A 21,324-nucleotide genomic window follows, 5' to 3' on the forward strand; every position below is an offset into this window, starting at 1 on the left:
GGGTCTGCTGCCTCTGGGGCACGCTGGCCCTGGGGACAGGGACAAAGTCATGGGGAGATGCGTGTGTGTGTGTGTGCACACGCGTGTGCGGGGGGGTTCCTCCCGCAGCCAGCCCCTCCCTGTGTCCCCTCTCCAGGCCACCACCAGCCCGAGGAGACGGACGCTGCCACGGGGGACCATCCCGTCCCCCCACCCCCGCCTGCCACCCCCCCCCAGCACCACGTCACCAACGGAGGGTCCTGGACGCGTCCCCCGCCCCACGCCTGCCCCACAGCTCACCAGTAAACCCTGGCTCTGGCTCCCGCTGTCACCGCTGTTATTTCCACCGGGGATCACTGCGTGTCCCTCCGGCCGTGGAGGCTCCGTGCCAGCCCCCCCCGCCACCGTGTGTGTCACCCCCCTTCCCCCTCGTCCCCAGCCCAGGAGGAGGGACGGGGACGCAGCGGGTCCGGGCAGAGCAGTGGGTAGAGGCACGTGCCCTCTGGCAACTTGTGGCCCAGGATGACGCAGTAGAGAGGAGGGGTCTTTGAGGACATCGCGCTTTTACTGCACAGCCCCGCCATGTCCCCGCAATGTCCCCCCCTGTCCCCACGCGCGCCATCCCCAGCCCCACAGTCCCTCCTCTGGGTCCGGAGAGCTCCGGGATGTCTCAAGACCCCTAAGGCCCTCTCTGCTCCTGCCGGGGTTCTGCAGGGCACAGCGACCCGGCCGTGTTGGGTGCTGCTCCGTATTCCCTGTGGCTCCTCCGGCATCCCTTCGGTGACGGCTGTGCCAGGGTGGCGGTGGCGTTAGGGGGGGGGGGGGGGGCAGTGATTCGCGGCTCAGAAGACGAAGGAGTTGGGGTCGGGGCGGCTGCTCAGCGCCCGTTCCGCCTGGGCGATGGTGTCGTCGGCGCGCCGGCTCAGCTCCCGGCATTCCCGCAGCACCTCCCCAAACTGCTTGTAGGCTTCTTCCATGATGGAGCTGCGCCGGGGTGGCCGCGGTTCCCAAAAACCCGCTTCCACCCAGGGCTGAGCCGCCCGGGGCGGTTCGGTACCGGCACCGGCGTTACCCGCGCCGCGTCCCAATGAGCTGTCGAGATCCCGGCAGAGCTGGTAGAGCTCGCTACCGCGACCGGATAACCGCTCACCGTCGATGGCTTTGAGGCCGGGGAACATGTCGGCCAAGGCGGCGCGGTACGCCGGGGCGGTGGCGCAGAGCGGGTTGGCGAGACGGGCGAGGGGATCGCGCAGGCGCAGGCTCTCCAGGCGCCGCAGCCCCGTCAAACACCGCAGCTGCTGCAGGCTGCTCACCCGGTTACCGGCGACGTTGAGGCTCTGGAGGTTTTGGCAAGAACCGAGAGGTTCCAGGCTGGCGACGCGGTTGCGGGCGAGGTTGAGGACGGCGAGGGACTTGAGGGCGGCCAGCGGGCCCAGCTGGGCGATGGCGTTGCCGGAGAGGTCCAACCACTCCAGGTTGGCGCAGTCGCCCAGGCAGCCCAGGTGGGCGATGCCGCGGCCCCGCAGCCGCAGCAGCAGGATGGACTCCAGGGCGAACTCCCCGGTGCTGGCCTTCAGCAGCTGCGGGGTGATCCGCACCCCCTCCTCCTCCTCCTCCTCCTCCTCTTCCTCCGCCTCCTCCTCCTCCTCGCCTGTCTCCCCGCGTCCCTCCATCCCGGACTGGGGGGGACACGGATCCGCTGGGCTCCTGCAGCTGGGGGGGGACCCCGGTGCGGATCAGGCACAGCTCAGCCGTGGGGGGCCCTGGGGCGAGGGGACGCGTGTGGGGCTCACCCGTGGGGTGCCCCCGCGTGGGACACAGCTATGGGGTGCCCTGGGGTGAGGGGGCACATGTGGGGTCCAGAGCCCACGGGGTGGCCCGGGGACATGTGGGGCACGTCTGTGGGGGTCCTTGGGGGGTGCAGAGACATGTGTGGGGCACGTGTGGGGTCCAGAGACTGCGGGGCACCCTAGGGTGGGGGGTGGGGGACACACGCATGGGGCACATCTGTGGGGTGCAGGGACATGTGTGGGGCTCAGCCGTGGGGTGCCTTGGGGGGGGGGGGACATGTGGGGCACATCCGTGGGGGCACACGGGGGCGTCCAGAGACTGTGGGGTGCCCTGGGGTGCGAGGACACGCGTGGGGGTCACCCGTGGGGGGCCCTGTGGTGAAGGGACATGTGTGGGGCACAGCCGGGGGGGCACAAGGGGGGTCTAGACACTGGGGGTGGGGTGGGGGGGACACGCGTGGGGCACAGCCGGGGGGTGTCGGGGGGGGCAGAGGGACACGCGTGGGGCCCGGAGCCCGTGGGACCCCCCGTCCCCCCCCATCCCCCCCCGCACTCACCGCCCGGCGGCTCCCGGCGCTCCCCGAGGCCCCGCCCCCTCCCGAGGCCCCGCCCCCTCCCTCCCCGTTGTCATGGAGACGCGCGGCCGCCCCGCCCTCGCCGCGGCCCCGCCCTCCCGCCAGCGGCCACCGCGGTGGGGGACAGCGGGACACGCGTGGGGACATACCCCCCCCCCAACCCCCCCACCCCCTCCGGCACTCGCCCTCCCCACAGCCCCCCCCGCCCCCCACTGGTCCGGGGGGGACCGCCCAGTGCCGCCCCCGCGGGGGGACAGCGCCCCCCACCCCCCCCCCGCCCAGGTTGCCCCGAGCCCCCTCCAACCTGCCCCGCACCTCCTCCGGGGATGGGCCACCAACAGCTCCTCCGGGCAACTGAACCGGGGGCTCACCGGCCTCAGCGTGGGTGGGCGAACGGGGGGGAGGGGAGGGACGGGGACGGGGGGGTGGACGGAGGGGGAGGGAGGGAGGGAGGGAAGGAGGGATGGAGATGGACAAGTGGAGATGGATGGACAGAGATGGAGGGAGGGATGGAGATGGAGGGATGGAGATGGAGGGATGGATGGATATGGATGGACAGATGGATAGGGATAGATGGAGGGATGGAGGGATGGATAGGGATAGATAGAGGGATGGATGGATGGAGATGGATGGATGGAAGGAGGGATAGATGGATAGAGCTGGAGGGATGGATGGGTATAGATGGAGGGATGGATGGATGGATGGATGGATGGATGGATGGATAGAGATAGATGGAGGGGTGGATGGAGATTGACAGATGGGTGGAAGGCGGGACAGATGGACAGAGATGGAGGGATGGAGGCGGAGGGAGGGATGGAAGGATGGATAGATGGATATGGATGGATGGACATGAATGGAAGGATGGAGATGGATGGATGGAAGGAGGACTGAATGGATAGAGATGGATGGACGGATAGATGGAAGGAGGAGTGGATGGATGGATGGGTGGACAGACAGATGGAGGGATGGACTGAAGGAGGGATAGATATGGAAGGATGAAGATGGATGGATAGAAATGGATGGAGGGATGGATGGAAAAATGGATGGGGGATGGATGATGGATGGAAGGAGGGATAGGTGGATGGATAGATGGATGGACAGATGGACAGATGGAGGCACGGAAGGATGGGTGGATGGAGATGGATGGATGGAGGGATGGATGATGGATGGAAGGAGGGATGGATGGATGGACAGATGGAGGCACGGAAGGATGGATGGATGGAGATGGATGGATGGAAAGAGGGATGGATGGACAGTCGGATGGACGGATGGCAAGCTGGACTGACGGCTGGGACAGAGGGACGGAGGGATAGGCTGTACGATGGAGAGCCCGCAGGAGGAACGGCGGGGCAGCCGGGCACAAGGCCACATGCCCCACCCCCCGCGCTGGCGCTGTGCCGCGCTGGGGACCGGGCACCACGCAGTCACCGCAGACCCCGCTGCCGGGACCGGCCCGGGGAGCGCCGTGGGGACAGAGCCGGTGCCGCACCGCGGCCTCTGCCACGGCGACGTCCCCGGGCCCCGGCCGTGCCTGCACCCCACTGCGACCGCTCTCCCTGGGGGTGTCCCCACGCCACGGGCACGGTGACGCCGCGCCTCTGCCACCCCCTGCCCCCCCTTCGCGCCCCCGCAGCTCCCAGACGCCCTTCGGAAAGTTTGACAAAAATGGGTTTATTGGCAGTTTTGGTTCAGCCCTACCGCAGCAGAGCCCCCGGGGGGGGGGGTCGCTGCCCCTCTGCTCCGCCGGCCGCCGCCGCCACGGGGACACCCCCCTACACCCCCCATGCACCCCGCGCCGGCCCCGGCGCAGAGCTTGGCACGGACCAGCCCTCCCTCGGGCGGGTTTTCAAACCACTGCAGAGTTTTCCGAGTTTCAGGTTTTTCCATCGGCCGCGCTGCCTCTCGGCACCCCCGGCAGCCGCTCGCCGTGCCGCGTGCCGCGCGGGATCCGCGGTGCGCCCCCCAGGGAGGGTGCCGAGGACATGAGCATCGCTGGGAGCCACCGGGGTCCCCGGCACGCCCCGGCACGTCCCGGCGCTCAGGGGCAGAGGGCGGCGGGGGCCGGCCAGCTCTGCTGGGGCACAGCGACGGCGACGATGGCGGCAGAGGTGATGGCGGCGGAGGTTGCGGTGGTGGCGGCAGTGGCGGCGTGGGTGCGCTCGTGGCGCAGCAGATGCGTTTTGCGGCTGAAGCTCTTGCCGCACTGGGTGCAGATGTAGGGCCGGTGGCCGGTGTGCACCGCCTGGTGCCGCGCCAGGTTGGTCTTGGAGCTGAAGCGCTTGCCGCACTGGGCGCAGCCGTGGGGCCGGGTGCCGGTGTGCACCGCCTGGTGCCGGTCCAGGTGGGATTTTCGGCTGAAGCCCCGTCCGCACTGCTGGCAGGCGAAGGGGCGGGCGCCGGCGTGCGCCTTGGCGTGGGCGATGAGGTTGGGGCGGGAGCTGAAGCAGCGGCCGCACTGGGGGCAGGGGAAGGGGCGCTCGCCGGTGTGCACCCGCAGGTGCCGCAGGAGGTGCTGGTTGTGGGCGAAGGCGCGGGCGCAGTGGGGACAGGCGAAGGGGCGCTCGCCGGTGTGGGTGCGCTGGTGGGTGGTGAGGTTGGGCTTGTGGCTGAAGGTCTTCTCGCAGTGGGGGCAGGCGTAGGGCTTCAGCCCCATGTGGCCCCGCAGGTGCGCCGTCAGGTGCCGCTTGTCGCTGAACCCGCGCCCGCACTCGGCGCAGGCGAAGGGTCGTCCCTCCCGGTGCAACCGGCGGTGCGACGCCAGGTTCTTCTTCCAGCTGAAGCTTTTCCCGCACTCCGGGCAGGGAAAGGGCTTCTCCTCGACGGGGACAACCCCGTCCCCGTCCCCCGGCGCCGGCTCGGCGTGGAGCTGCTGGTGCCGCAGGAGGTGCTGCTTGTGGGCGAAGCGGCGACCGCAGCGGGCGCAGGGGAAGGGGCGTTCGCCGGTGTGGGTGCGCTGGTGCCGAACCAGGTGGGTTTTCTTGCGGAAGCGGCGGCCGCACTCGGGGCAGGGGAAGGGTCTCTCGCCCGTGTGCGTCTTCTGGTGGGAGCGGAGGTGGATCTTCTGGCGGAACCGGCGGCCGCACTGCCCGCAGGGGAAGGGGCGCTCGCCGGTGTGCACCCGTAGGTGCCGGGTGAGGTGCGCCTTCTTCCCGAAGCCCTTCCCGCACTGGGCGCAGGCGAAGGGCCGCGGGGGGGGCCCGCAGCCCCCGGTGTCACCCTCACCCAGGCCGAGCTGGGCACGGAAGCACCGCTCGCAGCCGCCGGCGCCGGCGCTGACCGGGCTTTGGCCCAGCAGCGGCCAGGGCGGGAGGGCGAAGGCGGGCAGCTCGCCGTAACCCAGCTCCTCCGGGCACGGCTGCTCCGGTTTGCAGGCGCCCGCGCAGCCCAGCGTGCCGGCGGCGTGGGGGAAAGCGCCGGATGGGGGTTGCCCCACCAGAAAGGCTTCGGCGCCGGCCGGCCATTCTTCGTACTCTTCCTCCACCTTCACCTTCCTCACCAGCCAGTCCTCTGCGGGGCACAGACGGTGGGGCAGTGGGGATGTGCCGCGCTCCCCCCCCGCCATCGGCACACGCGGCACCCCACGCTAAGGACAGGCGGCTCCGGCGCTGCCGCCGGTGATGGGGACGGAGCCGCTGTCACCGCGCGGCCCCGGTGTGCCAGGGTGGTGTGGCCGGAGGTGCCGGTGCACCGCGAGGCTGTGCCGCGTGCCGGCGACGCCGGCGGGTCGCCCTCACCTGCGCCGCCGTGCTCCAGCCCCCCCGGCTGCCCTGCAGCCCCCGGCTCCTCGCCATCGCCCGCGGCGATCGCCTCCGCTTTGGGGACCACCAACCGCCCTGGGGGGGGGACGGACACACAAAGTGGGGGGGCAAATCCAGCGTGTCCCCCTCCCCGGCTCTGGGACGCCCCTCGCCCTGCGGGGGACCCCCCCGGGAGTGGAGGGGGGGACACACACAGATAGGGGGGACGGGGGGGCGGCACTGGTGCCCACCTGAGCCGGCGCAGCTCGACGCCTCCGTCTCCTCCGCCTGCGGCACCGGCTCCGGCTTCACCACGGGGGAACCTGCGCGGGGCGGCACCGGGCTGAGCCCCCCCCCGGGGAGCCCCCATGGCCCCCACCTTGTCCCCAGCCCCCCCCGCCCCCCCCAGCGCGTACCCAGGGTGCGAAGGGCGTCCAAGCTCTCCCTCATGGCGCGGCTGCGGTGCTCGGTGGCGCTGGGGGGGGACAGTGAGGGTCCCCGGGGGGGGGGTGTCAACCGGGAAGCCCCCCCCCACCTCCAGCACCCCACCGGACGGATGGGGGGTGGGGGGGTGACCCTGCTCTCCCCCCCCCCAATGTCCCCCTGTTCCCCCATTCCCCCCCCCCCCCCCGCGCTGCGCCCCATACCCCCACCCAAACCCTTCTTGTCGCCCCCCCCCTTCGTCCCCCTGTGCCCCCCCCCCCCGGTCCCCGTGTCCCTCCGGTCCCACCCTCCCCTTCCCGCTCCCCCCGCCCGCCCCATCCTGTCCCGCCCCCCCGGTTCTTCCCATCCTTCCTGCCCCCCAAAGCCACTTCCCCCCCAAAACTGCCCTCTGCCCCCCCCCCCCCCCGGTCACCCCCCCCTTCCTCTCCCCCTCCCCGGCCCCCCCACCCCCTTCCCGCCCCTTCTATCCCCCCCCGCCCCCTTCCTGCCCCCCAAAGCCACTGTGCCCCCCCCCCCCGCTGCCCCGTGTGTCCCCCTCTCCCTTCCTGCCCCCCTCCCCGGTTCTCCCCCTCCCCTTTCTGCCCCCTCCCCGCCCCCAAAAGCCACTGTTCCCTCCCCCCCCTCCTGTTTCCCCCCGCCTTTAAGCCCCCACAAAGCCCCCCCCCTCCCCAAATGCCCGGTCGTCGTCCCCCCCCCCGCGCCCCCGGTCGTGTGTCCCCCGTCCCCCCGTCCCCCCCGGGGGTCGCGCCTGCCTCCCCCGCCGGGCCCGATCCCGATCCCGATCCCGATCCCGATCCCGATCCCGATCCCGGTGCCGGTGCCGATCTCGATGCCGATCCCGGTGCCGCCCGTCGCCGTGGCCTCGGGGCGGGGGGGCCGTTCCCTCCCGCCGCCCCTACCTGCTCCGCCGCCGCCGGTCCCCGCCTCCCCCGCGGTGGCCGCCGGTCCCCCCGCCCCCGCCGGTCCCCCGACAGCTGCCCCCCCCCCCCCCCTCCGTGTCCCGTCCGTCCGTCCGTCCGTCCCCCCCCCCGCCACCGGGCGCCGCTCCGTCCCGTCCCCTCCCGCCGGACCCCCCCCCCCCCCCCCTCCCGGCACCGGGAACGGGGCACCGGGAACCGGGACTACATCTCCCGGCAGTCCGCCGCGCCGCGCCGCCCCCCGCCCGCCCCCCGCGCCCTCCCGAGCCCCCCCCGCCCCCCGCCGGTACCGAGCGCTGCCGCCCTCCCCCGCCCAGTGCCCCCCTCCCGGGGGCCGTCCCGCGTGTGTCCCCCCCCCGCTGGGTCCGGAGGGGCCGTGGGGAGACGGGGGGGGGGCGGGAGGGGGACACGGGGGGGGCACGGGGGGGACGGGACAGGGAGATGGGGACGGGGGGGACGGGGGGGGACACGGGGGGACAACGGGACAGGCAGATGGGGACACGGGGGGACACGGGGGGACATAGAGGGGGACATGGGGCAGGGAGATGGGGACACGGGGGGACGTGGGGGGACAACGGGACAGGCAGATGGGGACACGGGGGGACATAGAGGGGCACATGGGATGGCGATGGGGATGGCAGTGACACGGGTGGGGGCCATGGGACAGGGAGGTGGGTACAAGGGGGACACGGGGGGGGACACGGGGGGACAATGGGACAGGGAGATGGGGATGGGAGTGACACCAGGGGGACACAGGACAGGAAGATGGGGACATGGGGGGGACACAGGGGACAGGGAGACGGGGACACGGGGGGACACAGGGGGGACATGGGACAGGGAAATGGTGACACGGGACAGGGCATGGGGACACAGGGACATGGGGACAGCTATGGGACAGAGAGGTGGGGACATGAGGAGACACAGCCGTGAGGATGGAGGCGGTGTGGGGACACAGGGGGGGACACGGGGCAGGGATATGGGGGGACACGGAGCAGGGACAGGGCACGGCGGGGGACATGGGACAGGGAGAGGGGGACACGGGGGACACAGGGGGACAAAGGGGTACATGGGGGGACAACATGGGGACACATGGAGACACGGCCGTGGGGATGGAGGTGTCTGTGGGGACACAGGGGGGACATGGGGCAGGGAGAGGGGGACACGGGGGGATGTGGGGATGGGTGGGGTGTGGGGACATGGGATAGAGAGAGGGGGACATGGGGGGCAGGACAGGGCAGGGCGCGGGGACACAAGGGGGGACATGGAAATGGGAGGTGGGGACATGGGGGGCACAGCCGTGGGGATGGAGGTGGTGTGGGGCCATGGTGGGACACGGGACAGTGACATGGGAACACAGGGGGACATGGGGGACATGAGAAAGGGCATGGGGACATGGGACAGGGACATGGGGACGTCCCTGGGGATGGTGGCAGTGTGGGGACTTGTGGGGGGACACGAGACAGGGAGAAGGTGACATGGGGTGACACAGCTGGGGGGACAGGAGGGGGGACACAGAAGAAGGAGAGGGGGACATGGGGGCCGTGGCCGTGGGGATGGAGGTGGTGTGGGGACATGGGGGGGAGATGGGGACACAGGGGCACAGGGAGACATGGCTGTGGGGAGGGTGGCAGGAAGGGGGACACAGGGACATGGGGACACGGGGGGGACACAGCTGTGAGGTTGGAGGTGGTGTGGGGACACGGGGGGACACGGCCACGGGGGTGGCGGTGGGTGGGGGTGATGCCCCATGAGCTGCTTGGGGTGTCCCTGGCTCTGTGGGGTGGGGGTCCCTTTCCTGGGGGATCGCCCCCTCCCCCCCCCCCGGCATTTTTTTGGGGACAGTGACATGGGATGAGCAGGACCAGGACATGGGGGTCACAGCACATCCGTGTCGGGGGAGGGCACAACCGGGGGCCGTATCCTGGTCCAGCTGTGCCGGGGAGGGGGCGGGGGGAACCCTAATCCCATCCCTAATCCCCCAAAAATGCCGGATGCAGGATGTGGCCCCGCTGAGCAGAGCCGCGTCGGACCCAATCGCCGGCCCCACAGATGGCCCCCACCGGCCGAACCCACCCCATAAAACCCACCGCGGAGCCGGGAAGGGGTTGAGGGGGGGTCGGCGGTGCCGGAGTCAACCGGGACGGAGACGCGGTAAGAGGGGACATGTCTTGGGGTCCCCATTGCTGCATGACACCGCGGTGGCACATTCTGGGCGTCCCCGTGGCCGGGGGGGTCCCCGCGGCACCAAAGGTGCCGCGGGGACCCCCCCGGCCACGGGGACGCCCACAGTGCCACGACTATAAGTAACACAGGTCCTCCTCTGCCAAGGTGGCCGGCGCACGGCACGGCATGGCCGCGGCACCGCGGTGCTGGCTGCCCGGTGAGGTCCTGGCCACCTTGCTGCTGTGGGTGGCCACGGTGGAAGCGGCCACCGGGTAAGTGCTGCGGTGGCCGGGATGGTGGCGCCGCCGCCGCCGTCCCCGGCGTGGGCTGGGTGGTGGGCGCCGGTGCGGTGGGTGACGCGGTGCGGCGGCAGGCGGTGGTGCGAGCGGACGGAGCAGGTGACGGCGGAGGAGGAGGTGACGCCGCGGCGCGAGGACGCCGTGCCCTGCGCCAGCCTCTACCACTACAGCCTGGCGGGTTGGCGCATCGACCGGGACCGCATGCGCCAAACCTACGGCGGCGACCGCGGCGAGCCCCACCGCGACACTCAGCCCGACTCCGGCACTCCGCTCTGCTACATCTACCGGTGAGCGTCGCGGCGGACGTGTGGTGTATGGCACGGGGGTGACACCGGCATGGGGGATGCCATGGCTGATGCCGGGGCTCCCCGTGCCGTGCAGACCCCCGGAGACGCGGCCGGTGGTGTGGAACCGCACGGTGCGTGCCTGCTGCCCCGGCTGGAGCGGCACGCACTGCACCGAAGGTAAGGGCGGCCAGCGAGGCGCGGTGGCACTGCCGGGCCGTCGCCGGCACCCGGCACCCAGCCGGCGAGGCGCCCGGTGCTCGCCGGCGGAGACGAGGCGCATCCCTGTACCGCAGGCGAAGGCTCGCTGGGACGCTGCTACGGCACGTGGCAGTGCCAGGATGACGCCGGCGGCCACAACCTCTCCGCCATGAGCCTGGCCGAGTGCTGCCGGCACCCCTGGGGGCACAGCTGGAGGAACGGCACCGCGGCGCCCTGCCTCGCCTGCACCCGCCTGCCCCTCCTCGGTGGGTCCGGGGGTCCCGGGAGGGTCCCAGGGGGTCTCGAGGGGGCATTTGCCGAGCGGCGTCACCTCTCTGCCACAGGAGAGGCGTCCCCGCGGCCGTGGCTTGCCATGTCGCTGCGGGGAGCGGCCGGCCGGCACCGGGCTCCCTCGGCCGACTGCCTCACCTGGGCTGGATCCCGCTACCGCACCTTCGACGGGACGCACTTCCACTTCGCCGGCGAGTGCACCTACAGCCTGGCCGCTGCTGCCGACGGCACCTGGGCCATCGCCATCGCCGCCGGCGACCCCCGGGTACCCCCCGCCCCCGGGGTTGGGGGTGTTCGCGGTGGGGGGCTCTGCAACCCCGTGTGTGGTGGGCTCTGGGGGCAGTGGGGGCATCGGTCTGTCCCCACGGCGTGGCTGCGGCGTCCCCGGGCATCCATGGCTGCCAGCAGGCGGTGGGGTCCGGGTGGCCCTGGCACTCACGGTGGGCAGCTGGCGCTGCTGTCGGCTGACGCCGCGGTGCCGCAGGCGCTGCACATGACCTTCGGCGTGGACACGGTGTCAGTGCGGGGCCGAAACGTCTCCGTGAACGGTGTGGTGGTGCCAGAAGGACACTCGCAGCTGCACAACGGTGAGGGTGGGGGCACGCTCTGCCCACCACTGCACTGGTGCCGGGGTCCCGGGTCCCCATCCCCATCCCCATCCCCATCCCCTCCCCCTCCCCATCCCCATCCCCATCCCATCCCATCCCATCCCCATCCCATCCCCATCCCCATCCCATCCCCATCCCATCCCCATCCCCATCCCATCCCATCCCCATCCCATCCCCCATCCCCATCCCATCCCCATCCCCATCCCCATCCCATCCCCATCCCCATCCCCATCCCCATCCCCATCCCCATCCCCATCCCCATCCCCACCCCATCCCATCCCCATCCCCATCCCCATCCCCATCCCCATCCCCATCCCATCCCCATCCCCATCCCCATCCCCATCCCCATCCCCATCCCATCCCCATCCCACCCCATCCCCATCCCCATCCCCATCCCATCCCCATCCCCATCCCCATCCCCATCCCCATCCCGATCCCAATCCCATCCCCATCCCATCCCATCCCCACCCCATCCCCATCCCCATCCCCATCCCCATCCCCATCCCATCCCCATCCCCATCCCCATCCCGATCCCAATCCCATCCCCATCCCATCCCATCCCCACCCCATCCCCATCCCCATCCCCATCCCATCCCCATCCCCATCCCCATCCCCATCCCCATCCCCATCCCCATCCCCATCCCGATCCCAATCCCATCCCCATCCCATCCCATCCCCACCCCATCCCCATCCCCATCCCCATCCCCATCCCCATCCCCATCCCATCCCCATCCCATCCCATCCCATCCCATCCCATCCCCATCCCCATCCCCATCCCATCCCCACCCCCATCCCACTGCCGTGCCGTGCCGAGCCTCCCGCTGTGGTTCCGGCAGGGATCAGTGTCACCTGGCTGGGCGAGGGGCTGGCGGTGGCCAGCGGGCTGGGCGTGCGGGTGACCTCGGACGGGCGCCGGGCAGTCACCGTGACGGTGGACGCTGAGCTGTGGGGCGGCACGCGGGGGCTCTGCGGCCCCTACAACGCCGACCCTGCCGGTAAGTGGCACCGCGCCGCCGCCGCCTTTGCCATCCCGGTGCCAGGAGAGCCGGGGGAGACGCGGCGCTGGGGGCAGCCCTGCCGAGACCCTGTGCCGGGGCTGCGTGCCGCGTCCCCCCGCCCACCCCAACCCTCCCCGTGCCCCCAGATGACTTCTCGCAGCCGGGGGGGGACGTGGCCCCCTTCGCCGCCGGTTTTGGCAACTCCTGGAAGATCCCAGACGCCGGCGCAGAGGTACCGGGGCAGAGCCGGGCACTGGGGGCGCTGGGGCTGCCGACCCCTGTGTCCAGCTGGGGGTCCCTGGGGGGGTCCCCGCGGCTCTGAGGGTGTCCCCCCCCCTCAGCCCCCCTGCAGGGACGTGGTGGAGCTCGGCCCTGGCTGCGCGGCGGGCGACGCGGCGCGGCGGGCGGCCGAAGCCGTCTGCGGGAAGCTGTTGGCCGAACCTTTCCGCCAGTGCCACGGCGAGGTGAGGGGGTGCCCGGGGGGGCACTGGGGGGGTTACCGGTCCCACCGCCCTCACCCTCCCTGTCCCCCGCACCAGGTGGACCCCAGCGGCTTCGTCGCGGCGTGCCTGGAGGTGCTGTGCCGGGAGGGCGACGCCGGGCCCTCGCCGCCCCCCGCCCTCTGCGACACCTTCGCCGCCTACGCGCGGGACTGCGCCCGCCGCCAAACCTACGTCGACTGGCGCCGGCCGGGATTCTGCGGTAGGGACCCGGGGGGGGGGGGGGGAATTCGGCACCGAACCCCTCCCCACCGCTCCCCCACACCCCCACCCCGCTGCGCCGGCGGCTCCGGCTGCGCCGTGCGCCCCGAAGGGTTGTGCGCCCCGAAGGGTCGTGCGCCCCCCAGCTGAGTGCCCACCGAGGGTCCTGTGTGCGCCCACCGGTCCCGCGCACCCCAGTTTCTTGTCCGTGCGCCCCGGGGTCCTCTGCACCCCAAAAGGCTTCTCCGTGCGCCCCTCGGCTGAGCGCACCCCAATGCCTTGTGTGTGCACCCCAAAAATTTCTCCTTGCACCCCTCGTTTGCCCACACCCCAAAGGCACCCGCATGCACCCGTCGGTCCCGCGCGCCCCAAAGGCCCGTGTGTGCGCCCCTCCATTGAGGGCACCCCCATTTCTTGCGTGTGCACCCCCCGTGCTCCTCTGCACCCCAAAGGCTTCTCCGTGCGCCCCTCGGCTGAGCGCACCCCAATGCCTTGTGTGTGCACCCCAAAAATTTCTCCTTGCACCCCTCAGTTGAGTGCACCCCACTGTCTCGTGCATGGTCCCATCGGTCCCGTGCACCCCAAAGGCCCATGTGTGCGCCCCTCCATTGTGTGCACCCCCACTTCTTGTCCGTGCACCCCCCGGGGTCCTCTGCACCCCAAAAGGCTTCTCCGTGCTCCCCTCAACTGAGCGCAGCCCCATTTCTTGTCCGTGCACCCCCCGTGGCCCTGTGCACCCCAAAGTCTCCCCCACCCACCCCTCAATCGCACCCCCCCCCCCATTTCTTCGCTCCCCCGCGCCCCCCCGGTTGGGGTCGCCCCAAAGCCCTCCTGCCCCCGCCGGCGCTGAGCACGGCCTCCGTCCTGGCAGAGCGGCGCTGCGGTACGGGGCAGCGCTTCTCCGACTGCGTCTCCTCCTGCCCCGCCAACTGCGTGGCGGTGGGCAGCGCCGAGGGGCGCCCGTGCCACGACGGCTGCGCCGGCGGCTGCGAGTGCGCGCCAGGGCTCTACCAAGACGGGGGGCTCTGCGTCCCCCCCAGCGCCTGCCCCTGCCACCACCGCCGCCAACGCTACGAGCCGGGCCAGAGCATCCGCCAACGCTGCAACCGCTGGTGAGCCAACGCCGGGGCCGCATCCGGCACCGCCGCGCTCCCCGCGCCCACCGGGGGAACGCACCCGCTGGACGGGCACGACGCCCGTCGCGCCCCGGTTGGTGGGGTTGGAGGGCCAGCACCCCTGCGCCCGGCGCGGTGGGAGGCGCGGTGGCCGCCCCGGTGAGCCCGGTGTCCCCTCCTGTGCCCGCAGCACCTGCCGGGGCGGGCGCTGGCTCTGCAGCCAGGAGCGGTGCCCGGGGGAGTGCGCGGTGCTGGGGGGCCACCACTACGTCACCTTCGACCGCCGGCGCTTCTCCTTCCTGGGCGCCTGCGCCTACACCCTGGTGCAGGTGAGGGTGGTGGCCGTGGGGGCCGTGGTGGTGGCCACGGTGGTGGCCGGGGTGGTGGGGACCTGTCCTGGGGGTGCTCAGCGGCGTCTCTGCCCCCTCAGGACTTCGTGGAGGGGCAACTGCTGATCACGGCCGAGCACGAGCCCTGCGATGGCCACCGGCCCCTGGGCTGCCGCCGGTCCCTCTCCGTCAGCACCCGCCGCACCTCCGCCCGCCTCCGTGGCACAGGTGACCCGCGGGGACCGTCCCCGTGACCCAGTGGGGTGGTGGGTGCCAGTCCAGTGGCTGTGCCATAATGTCCCCATGGTGGTGGCCATGACTTGATGTCCTCATGGTGGTGGCCAGTGCCAGCCTGGTGGCTGTGCCCTGATGTCCCCCTGGTGGTGGCCGTGCCATGACGTCCCCATGGTGGTGGCCATGACCTGATGTCCCCATGGTGGCCAGTGCCACCCTGGTGGCTGTTCCCTGATGTCCCCCTGGTGGTGGCCATGCCATGATGTCCCCACGGTGGTGGCCAGTGCCAGTCCAGTGGCCATGTCCTGATGTCCCTGTGGTGGTGGCCATGCCCTGATGTCCTCATGATGGCTGGTGCCAGCCTGGTGGCCGTGTCCTGATGGCACCCTGGTGGCCGTGTCCTGATGTCCCCATGGTGGTGACTGGTGCCAGTCCAGTGGTCATGACCTGATGTCCCCATGGTGGCTGGTGCCAGCCTGGTGGCCGGGCCCTGATGTCCCCACGGTGGTGGCCATGCCGTGATGTCCCCATGGTGGCCAGTGCCAGCCCGGTGGCCGTGCCCTGATGTCCCCTCTCTGTCCCGGCACAGGCGAGGTGACGGTGGACGGGCGGGAGGTGCCGCTGCCCTTTGCCAGCGCCGAGCTGAGCGTCCGCCGGGCGTCCTCCTCCTTCCTGCTGCTCCAGACCTTCGGGGCGCACGTGCTCTGGGGGCTGGAGACCCCCAGCGCCTACATCACCCTCCAGCCCGCCTTCGCCGACAAGGTGAGCCCCGCTCCCCGCCTGTGCCGTGCCGCCGCCGTGCCGCCCGGCGGGACGCACCCCCGCCCCGGGGCTCCGGCGGTGCCCGTCCCGAGCCGTGTGCCGGCGCGGCAGGTGCGGGGGCTCTGCGGCACCTACAACTGGAAGCAGCAGGATGAGTTCACCACGCCGGCGGGCGACGTGGAGATCGGCGTCACCGCCTTCGCCAACAAGTACCGAGCGTCCGGCGAGTGCCCCGCGCTCGGCCCCCTCCCCCTCGAGCCCTGCGACGCCTTCGCCGGGCGGCGGGAGCTCGCCGAGGCCGCCTGCGCCGTCCTGCACGGCCCTGCCTTCCAGGTGACCAGTGGCCCCCGCCCTGGCTGGCCACCAGCGTGCCCAGTGCCCGGTGACCAGTACCCAGTGCCCTGTGGCCAGTGCCCAGTGCTCATGGCCTGGTGCCCAGTGCCTGGTGACCAGTGCCCGGTGACCAGTACCCAGTGCCTGGTGGCCAGTGGCCAGTGCTCATTGCCTGGTGCTCGGTGACCAGTGCCTGGTGCATGGTGGCCAGTGCCCAGTCTCCATTGCCTGGTGACAAGTGCCCAGCGCACGGTGCCCAGTGCCTGGTGACCAGTACCCAGTGCCCAGTGGCCAGTGCCCGATGCCTGGTGCCCAGTGCCCAGTGTCCATTGCCTGGTGCCCAGTGCCTGGTGCCCAGTGCCTGTTTCCTGGTGCCTGGTGACCAGTGGCCAGTGACCAGTGGCCAGTACCCATTGCTTGGTGACCAGTGCCTTGTGACCAGTGCCTTGTGGCCAGTGCCTGGTGCCTGGTGACCAGTGCTTGACGGTCAGTGCCTGGTGCCTTGTGCCTGGAACCCAGTGACCAGTGCCCTGTGCCTGGTGACCAGTACCTGGTGACCAGTGCCCAGTGTCCATTGCCTGGTGCCCGGTGACCAGTGCTGGGTGGTCAGTGCCTGGTGGCCGGTGGCCAGTGCCTGGTACCTGGTGCCCAGTGACCAGTGTCCGTTGCCTGGTGCCTGGTGACCAGTGACCAGTGCCTAGTGCCCACTGCCCAGTATCTGGTGCCTGGTGAACCAGTGCCTGGTTCCTAGTGCCTGGTGACCAGTGCTTGGTGGCTAGTGGCCGGTGCCTGGTGGCCAGTGCCTGGCGACCAGTGCCTGGTTCCTGGTGCCTGGTGCCTAGTGCCCAGTGTCCAGTGCCCGCTGCCTGGTGCCCAGTGCCGGGTGCCCAGTGGTCGTTGCCTGGTGCCCAGTGCCTGACGCCCGGTACCCGATACCCGGTGCCCGGTGCCCGGTGCCCGGCGCGCGGTGGGGGTGCTGAGCACCAGTGCCGTGGCCCGACGCGCCCCCCCTGCCCCCAGCCCTGCCACCAGGTCGTGGAGCCGGAGCCCTTCCTGCAGCTCTGCCTGCGGGACGCCTGCGCCTGCCGGGGTGGGCAGCGCTGCCTCTGCCCCGTCCTGGCTGCCTACGGCCGGGAGTGCGCCCGCGAGGGGACCCCCATCTCCTGGAGGAACCAGAGCTTCTGTGGTGCGGGGATGGGGGGGGGGGGGGGGGGGTGGGGTGGGGATGGGGATGGGGATGGGGATGGGATGGGGATGGGGACGGGGATGGGGATGGGGATGGGATGGGGATGGGGATGGGATGGGGATGGGGACGGGGATGGGGATGGGGATGGGATGGGGAGGGTATGGGGATGGGGATGGGGATGGGGTGAGGATGGGGATGGGGATGGGATGGGGATGGGGATGGGGATGGGGATGGGGATGGGATGGGGATGGGGATGGGGTGGGGATGGGATGGGGATGGGGATGGGGTGGATGAAGTAGGATGGGACAGGAGGGATGGGATAGGGCAGGACAGGATGGGATGAGGCCGGATGGGATGGGGTGGGATGGGCTGGGACAGGAAGGACGGGGTGGGACAGGATGGAATGGGATGTGATGGGATGGGATGGATGTGATAGGTCGGATATGATGGGATGGCATGGATGTGATGGAACGGGCTAGGACAGACGGGATAGGATGGGATGGGGTGGAGATGCTGCTGCCACACGCCAGGGGACACGCAGGGTGCTGCGGGTGCCGGCAGTGGGGCAGGGCAGTGCTGCCACGGGGGGTGACCCCCCCGTCCGTCCCTGCAGACGTGCCATGCGGCGGGGGGCAGCTGTACCGGGACTGCGGCCCTCCCTGCGGCCGGACCTGCGCCGACCTGCGCCTGGAGGGGGCCGCGTCGTGCCCCGAGCTGGATGGGCTCTGCGTCCCCGGCTGCGACTGCCCCGCGGGGCTGGTGCTGGAGGAGGGAGGGCAGTGCGTCCCCCCCAGCGCCTGTCCCTGCCGCCACGCCACCCGCCTCTACCCGCCCGGCAGCCAGATCCGCCGCGGCTGCAACCCATGGTGCGTGGCCCGGCCGGTGCCCCGGGGGGTGGCAGGGATGGAGGGGGGTGGGATTGGGCAGGGGACAGGCAGAGCGAGGGAGGGCAGACGGGGACGCGGGACGTGGCGGTGGCGGGAGACGTCTGATGAAATCCCCCTATGGCCCGTTTGGGACGGCACCGCGGGATAGGCGGCTTTCATTGAACGTCACTGTCACGGGGCAACCGTGTCACGGAGGAAGAGCCCATCCCTGGGATGGGATGGGATGGGATGGGATGGGATGGGATGGGATGGGATGGGGATGGGGATGGGGATGGGGATGGGGATGGGGATGGGGATGAGGATGGGATGGGATGGGGATGGGGATGGGGATGGGGATGAGGATGGGATGGGATGGGATGGGGATGGGATGGGGATGGGGATGGGGATGGGGATGGGGATGGGGATGGGATGGGGATGGGGATGGGATGGGGATGGGGATGGGATGGGGATGGGGAGGGGATGGGGATGGGGATGGGGATGGGGAGGGGATGGGGATGGGATGGGGATGGGGATGGGATGGGGATGGGATGCAATGGGATGGGGATGGGGATGGGATGGGGATGGGGATGGGGATGGGATGGGATGGGATGGGATGGGATGGGATGGGATGGGATGGGATGGGGATGGGATGAGATGGGATGGGGATGGGATGGGATGGGGACGGGATGGGGATGGTATGGGGATGGGGATGGGATGGGATGGGATGGGATGGGATGGGATGGGATGGGATGGGATGGGATGGGGATGGGGATGGGATGGGGATGGGATGCGATGGGATGGGGATGGGGATGGGATGGGATGGGATGGGATGGGATGGGGATGGGATGGGATGGGATGGGATGGGATGGGATGGGATGGGATGGGATGGGATGGGGATGGGATGGGATGGGGACGGGATGGGGATGGGGATGGGATGGGGACGGGATGGGGATGGGATGGGGATGGGGATGGGATGGGATGGGATGGGATGGGATGGGATGGGATGGGATGGGATGGGGATGGGGATGGGATGGGATGGGGATGGGGATGGGGATGGGGATGGGGATGGGATGGGGACGGGGATGGGATGGGATGGGATGGGATGGGATGGGATGGGATGGGATGGGATGGGGATGGGGATGGGATGGGATGGGATCGGGATGGGGATGGGGATGGGATGGGGGTGGAGATGGGGGTGGGGTGGGGATGGGGAGGGGGATGGGGTGGGATGGGATGGGGATGGGATGGGGATGGGGATGGGGATGGGGATGGGGATGGGATGGGGATGGGGATGGGGATGGGATGGGGATGGGGATGGGGATGGGGATGGGGATGGGATGGGGATGGGGATGGGGATGGGGATGGGGATGGGGATGGGGATGGGATGGGGATGGGGATGGGATGGATGGGGATGGGGATGGGGACCGGGATGGGGATGGGGATGGGGATGGGGATGGGGATGGGATGGGGATGGGGATGGGGATGGGATGGGATGGGGATGGGGATGGGGATGGGGATGGGGATGGGGATGGGGATGGGATGGGGATGGATGGGGATGGGGATGGGGATGGGGATGGGGATGGGATGGGATGGGGATGGATGGGGATGGGGATGGGATGGGGATGGGGAGGGGATGGGGATGGGATGGGGATGGGGATGGGGATGGGGATGGGGATGGGGATGGGGATGGGGATGGGGATGGGGATGGGATGGGGATGGGGATTGGGATGGGGATGGGATGGGGATGGGATGGGATGGGGACGGGATGGGGATGGGATGGGGATGGGGATGGGATGGGGACGGGATGGGGATGGGATGGGGATGGGGATGGGATGGGATGGGATGGGATGGGATGGGATGGGATGGGATGGGATGGGATGGGATGGGATGGGATGGGGATGGGGATGGGGATGGGGATGGGATGGGGATGGGATGGGGATGGGGATGGGATGGGATGGGATGGGATGGGATGGGATGGGGATGGGATGGGATGGGGATGGGGATGGGATGGGGGTGGAGATGGGGGTGGGGTGGGGATGGGGAGGGGGATGGGGTGGGATGGGATGGGGATGGGATGGGGATGGGGATGGGGATGGGGATGGGGATGGGATGGGGATGGGGATGGGGATGGGATGGGGATGGGGATGGGATGGGATGGGGATGGGATGGGGATGGGGATGGGGATGGGGATGGGGATGGGGATGGGGATGGGATGGGGTTGGGATGGAATGGGGATGGGGTGGGGATGGGGATGGGGATGGGGATGGGGATGGGGATGGGATGTGGATGGGGATGGGATGTGGATGGGGATGGGATGGGGTGGGATGGGGATGGGATGGGATGGGATGGGGATGGGGATGGGATGGGGATGGGATGGGGGGGATGGGGATGGGATGGGGATGGGGATGGGGATGGGGATGGGGATGGGATGGGATGGGGATGGGATGTGGGACCCCTGTATGGGTCTGGCTGTGTGCGGTACTCCCCACACTTGGGGGTGCTGGTCGCTGCCATCACCACAGCTCTCCCCGCAGTGTCTGTGCCGGTGGGACGTGGCACTGCAGCGACGCCCCCTGCCCCCCCGCTGCCCTCTGTCCCGGGGGGCTGCTGCACGCCCCCGGCTCCTGCCTGCGGCGCTGCGACAGCGCCGAACCCAACGGCACCTGCACCGGCATCGCCGACGGCTGTGTCTGCCCCCCCGGCACCCTCTTCCTGGTGGGTGACCCCTCCCTGGATGGGGGTCCTCGGGGGTCCTGGGGGGCTGGGGGAAGTGACACATCGGGGGTCTGGGGGGCCCAGGGAAGTTGTGGGTCAGGGGAGCCAGGGGGTGGGGGGCCGTGAGGCGAGGGGGCCAGGGGACACGGGGCATCACGGAGGTGCGTGTGGGGCTGGTGAGGGTCACTGGGGGGTCCCCACCCTTCTGCTGGTGCCTGCCCTGAGCCCCCCATTCCCCGGGGGGTGATCAGCCCCCACTCCCCCCACCCTTCATCCCCGGCTCTCTCCGGGGGGTGTCTTGTGCAGGACGGGCACTGTGTCCCCCCGGAGGAGTGTCCCTGCCACCACGGCGGGCGGATGTATCCACCAAACGCCACCATCGCCCGGGACTGCAACACCTGGTGAGACCCCCCCCGCAGCCCCACACCCCCCACCCCCCCCACACCCCCATCCCCGGGCGATGCCGTGGCCGCGGCGGCGCTCAGCTCCCTGCGCCCCACAGCGTGTGCCGGCGGCAGCACTGGCACTGCGGCCGGGAGGAGTGCGCGGGGACCTGCGTGGCCACGGGGGACCCCCACTACGTCACCTTCGACGGGAGAGCCTTCTCCTTCCCCGGGGACTGCGAGTACCTGCTGGCGCGGGAGAGCCACGGCCTCTTCGCCGTCACCGCCGAGAACGTCCCCTGCGGCACCAGCGGCGTCACCTGCACCAAATCGGTGGTGGTGGTGATGGGCAACACCGTGGTGCACATGCTGCGAGGTGCGGGGACACGGGGACGGGGGCGGGACACGGGGACA

The 21,324-nt window shown here is 70.8% G+C and overlaps 3 protein-coding genes across 4 annotated transcripts; 1 reads left to right on the top strand and 2 right to left on the bottom strand.

The window, feature by feature from the left end:
• Positions 1-607: 607 nt before the first annotated feature.
• On the bottom strand, positions 608-1,652 carry LOC309685109 (leucine-rich repeat-containing protein 61-like; the record flags this gene model as incomplete). Its single annotated transcript, XM_082500919.1, has 1 exon — positions 608-1,652. One exon carries the CDS (start codon positions 1,650-1,652, stop codon positions 822-824), a length of 831 nt encoding a protein of 276 aa, XP_082357045.1. The 3' UTR covers positions 608-821.
• A 2,365-nt stretch (positions 1,653-4,017) lies between these two features.
• Positions 4,018-7,434, bottom strand: LOC309685107 (uncharacterized protein). 2 transcript variants are annotated; one of them, XM_082500917.1, is made up of 5 exons: positions 7,278-7,434; positions 6,498-6,556; positions 6,333-6,404; positions 6,079-6,177; positions 4,018-5,851 (listed from the first exon to the last, which is right to left on the bottom strand). In XM_082500917.1, exons 2-5 carry the CDS (start codon positions 6,529-6,531, stop codon positions 4,383-4,385), a joined length of 1,674 nt encoding a protein of 557 aa, XP_082357043.1. In that variant the 5' UTR covers positions 6,532-6,556; positions 7,278-7,434; the 3' UTR covers positions 4,018-4,382. The 2 variants fall into 2 exon arrangements, with proteins under 2 accessions (XP_082357043.1, XP_082357044.1); XM_082500918.1 differs by lacking the exon at positions 7,278-7,434 and having other exon boundaries at positions 6,498-6,646.
• A 2,357-nt stretch (positions 7,435-9,791) lies between these two features.
• On the top strand, positions 9,792-21,286 carry LOC309685106 (SCO-spondin-like; the record flags this gene model as incomplete). Its single annotated transcript, XM_082500916.1, has 19 exons — positions 9,792-9,877; positions 9,979-10,191; positions 10,286-10,368; positions 10,485-11,267; positions 12,125-12,283; positions 12,433-12,518; positions 12,628-12,750; positions 12,826-12,988; positions 13,814-14,099; positions 14,293-14,431; positions 14,533-14,659; positions 15,255-15,427; positions 15,539-15,760; positions 15,895-16,194; positions 16,781-16,946; positions 17,560-17,812; positions 20,347-20,527; positions 20,834-20,928; positions 21,030-21,286. Coding segments are annotated over 19 exons (3,895 nt in total), but the record flags the coding sequence as incomplete, so codon positions are not given.
• Positions 21,287-21,324: the final 38 nt, after the last annotated feature.

The sequence above is a fragment of the Vanellus vanellus genome (assembly GCF_965231255.1).
Source record: "Vanellus vanellus genome assembly, contig: HAP1_SCAFFOLD_2017, whole genome shotgun sequence".
Taxonomy (NCBI): Eukaryota; Metazoa; Chordata; class Aves; order Charadriiformes; family Charadriidae; genus Vanellus; species Vanellus vanellus.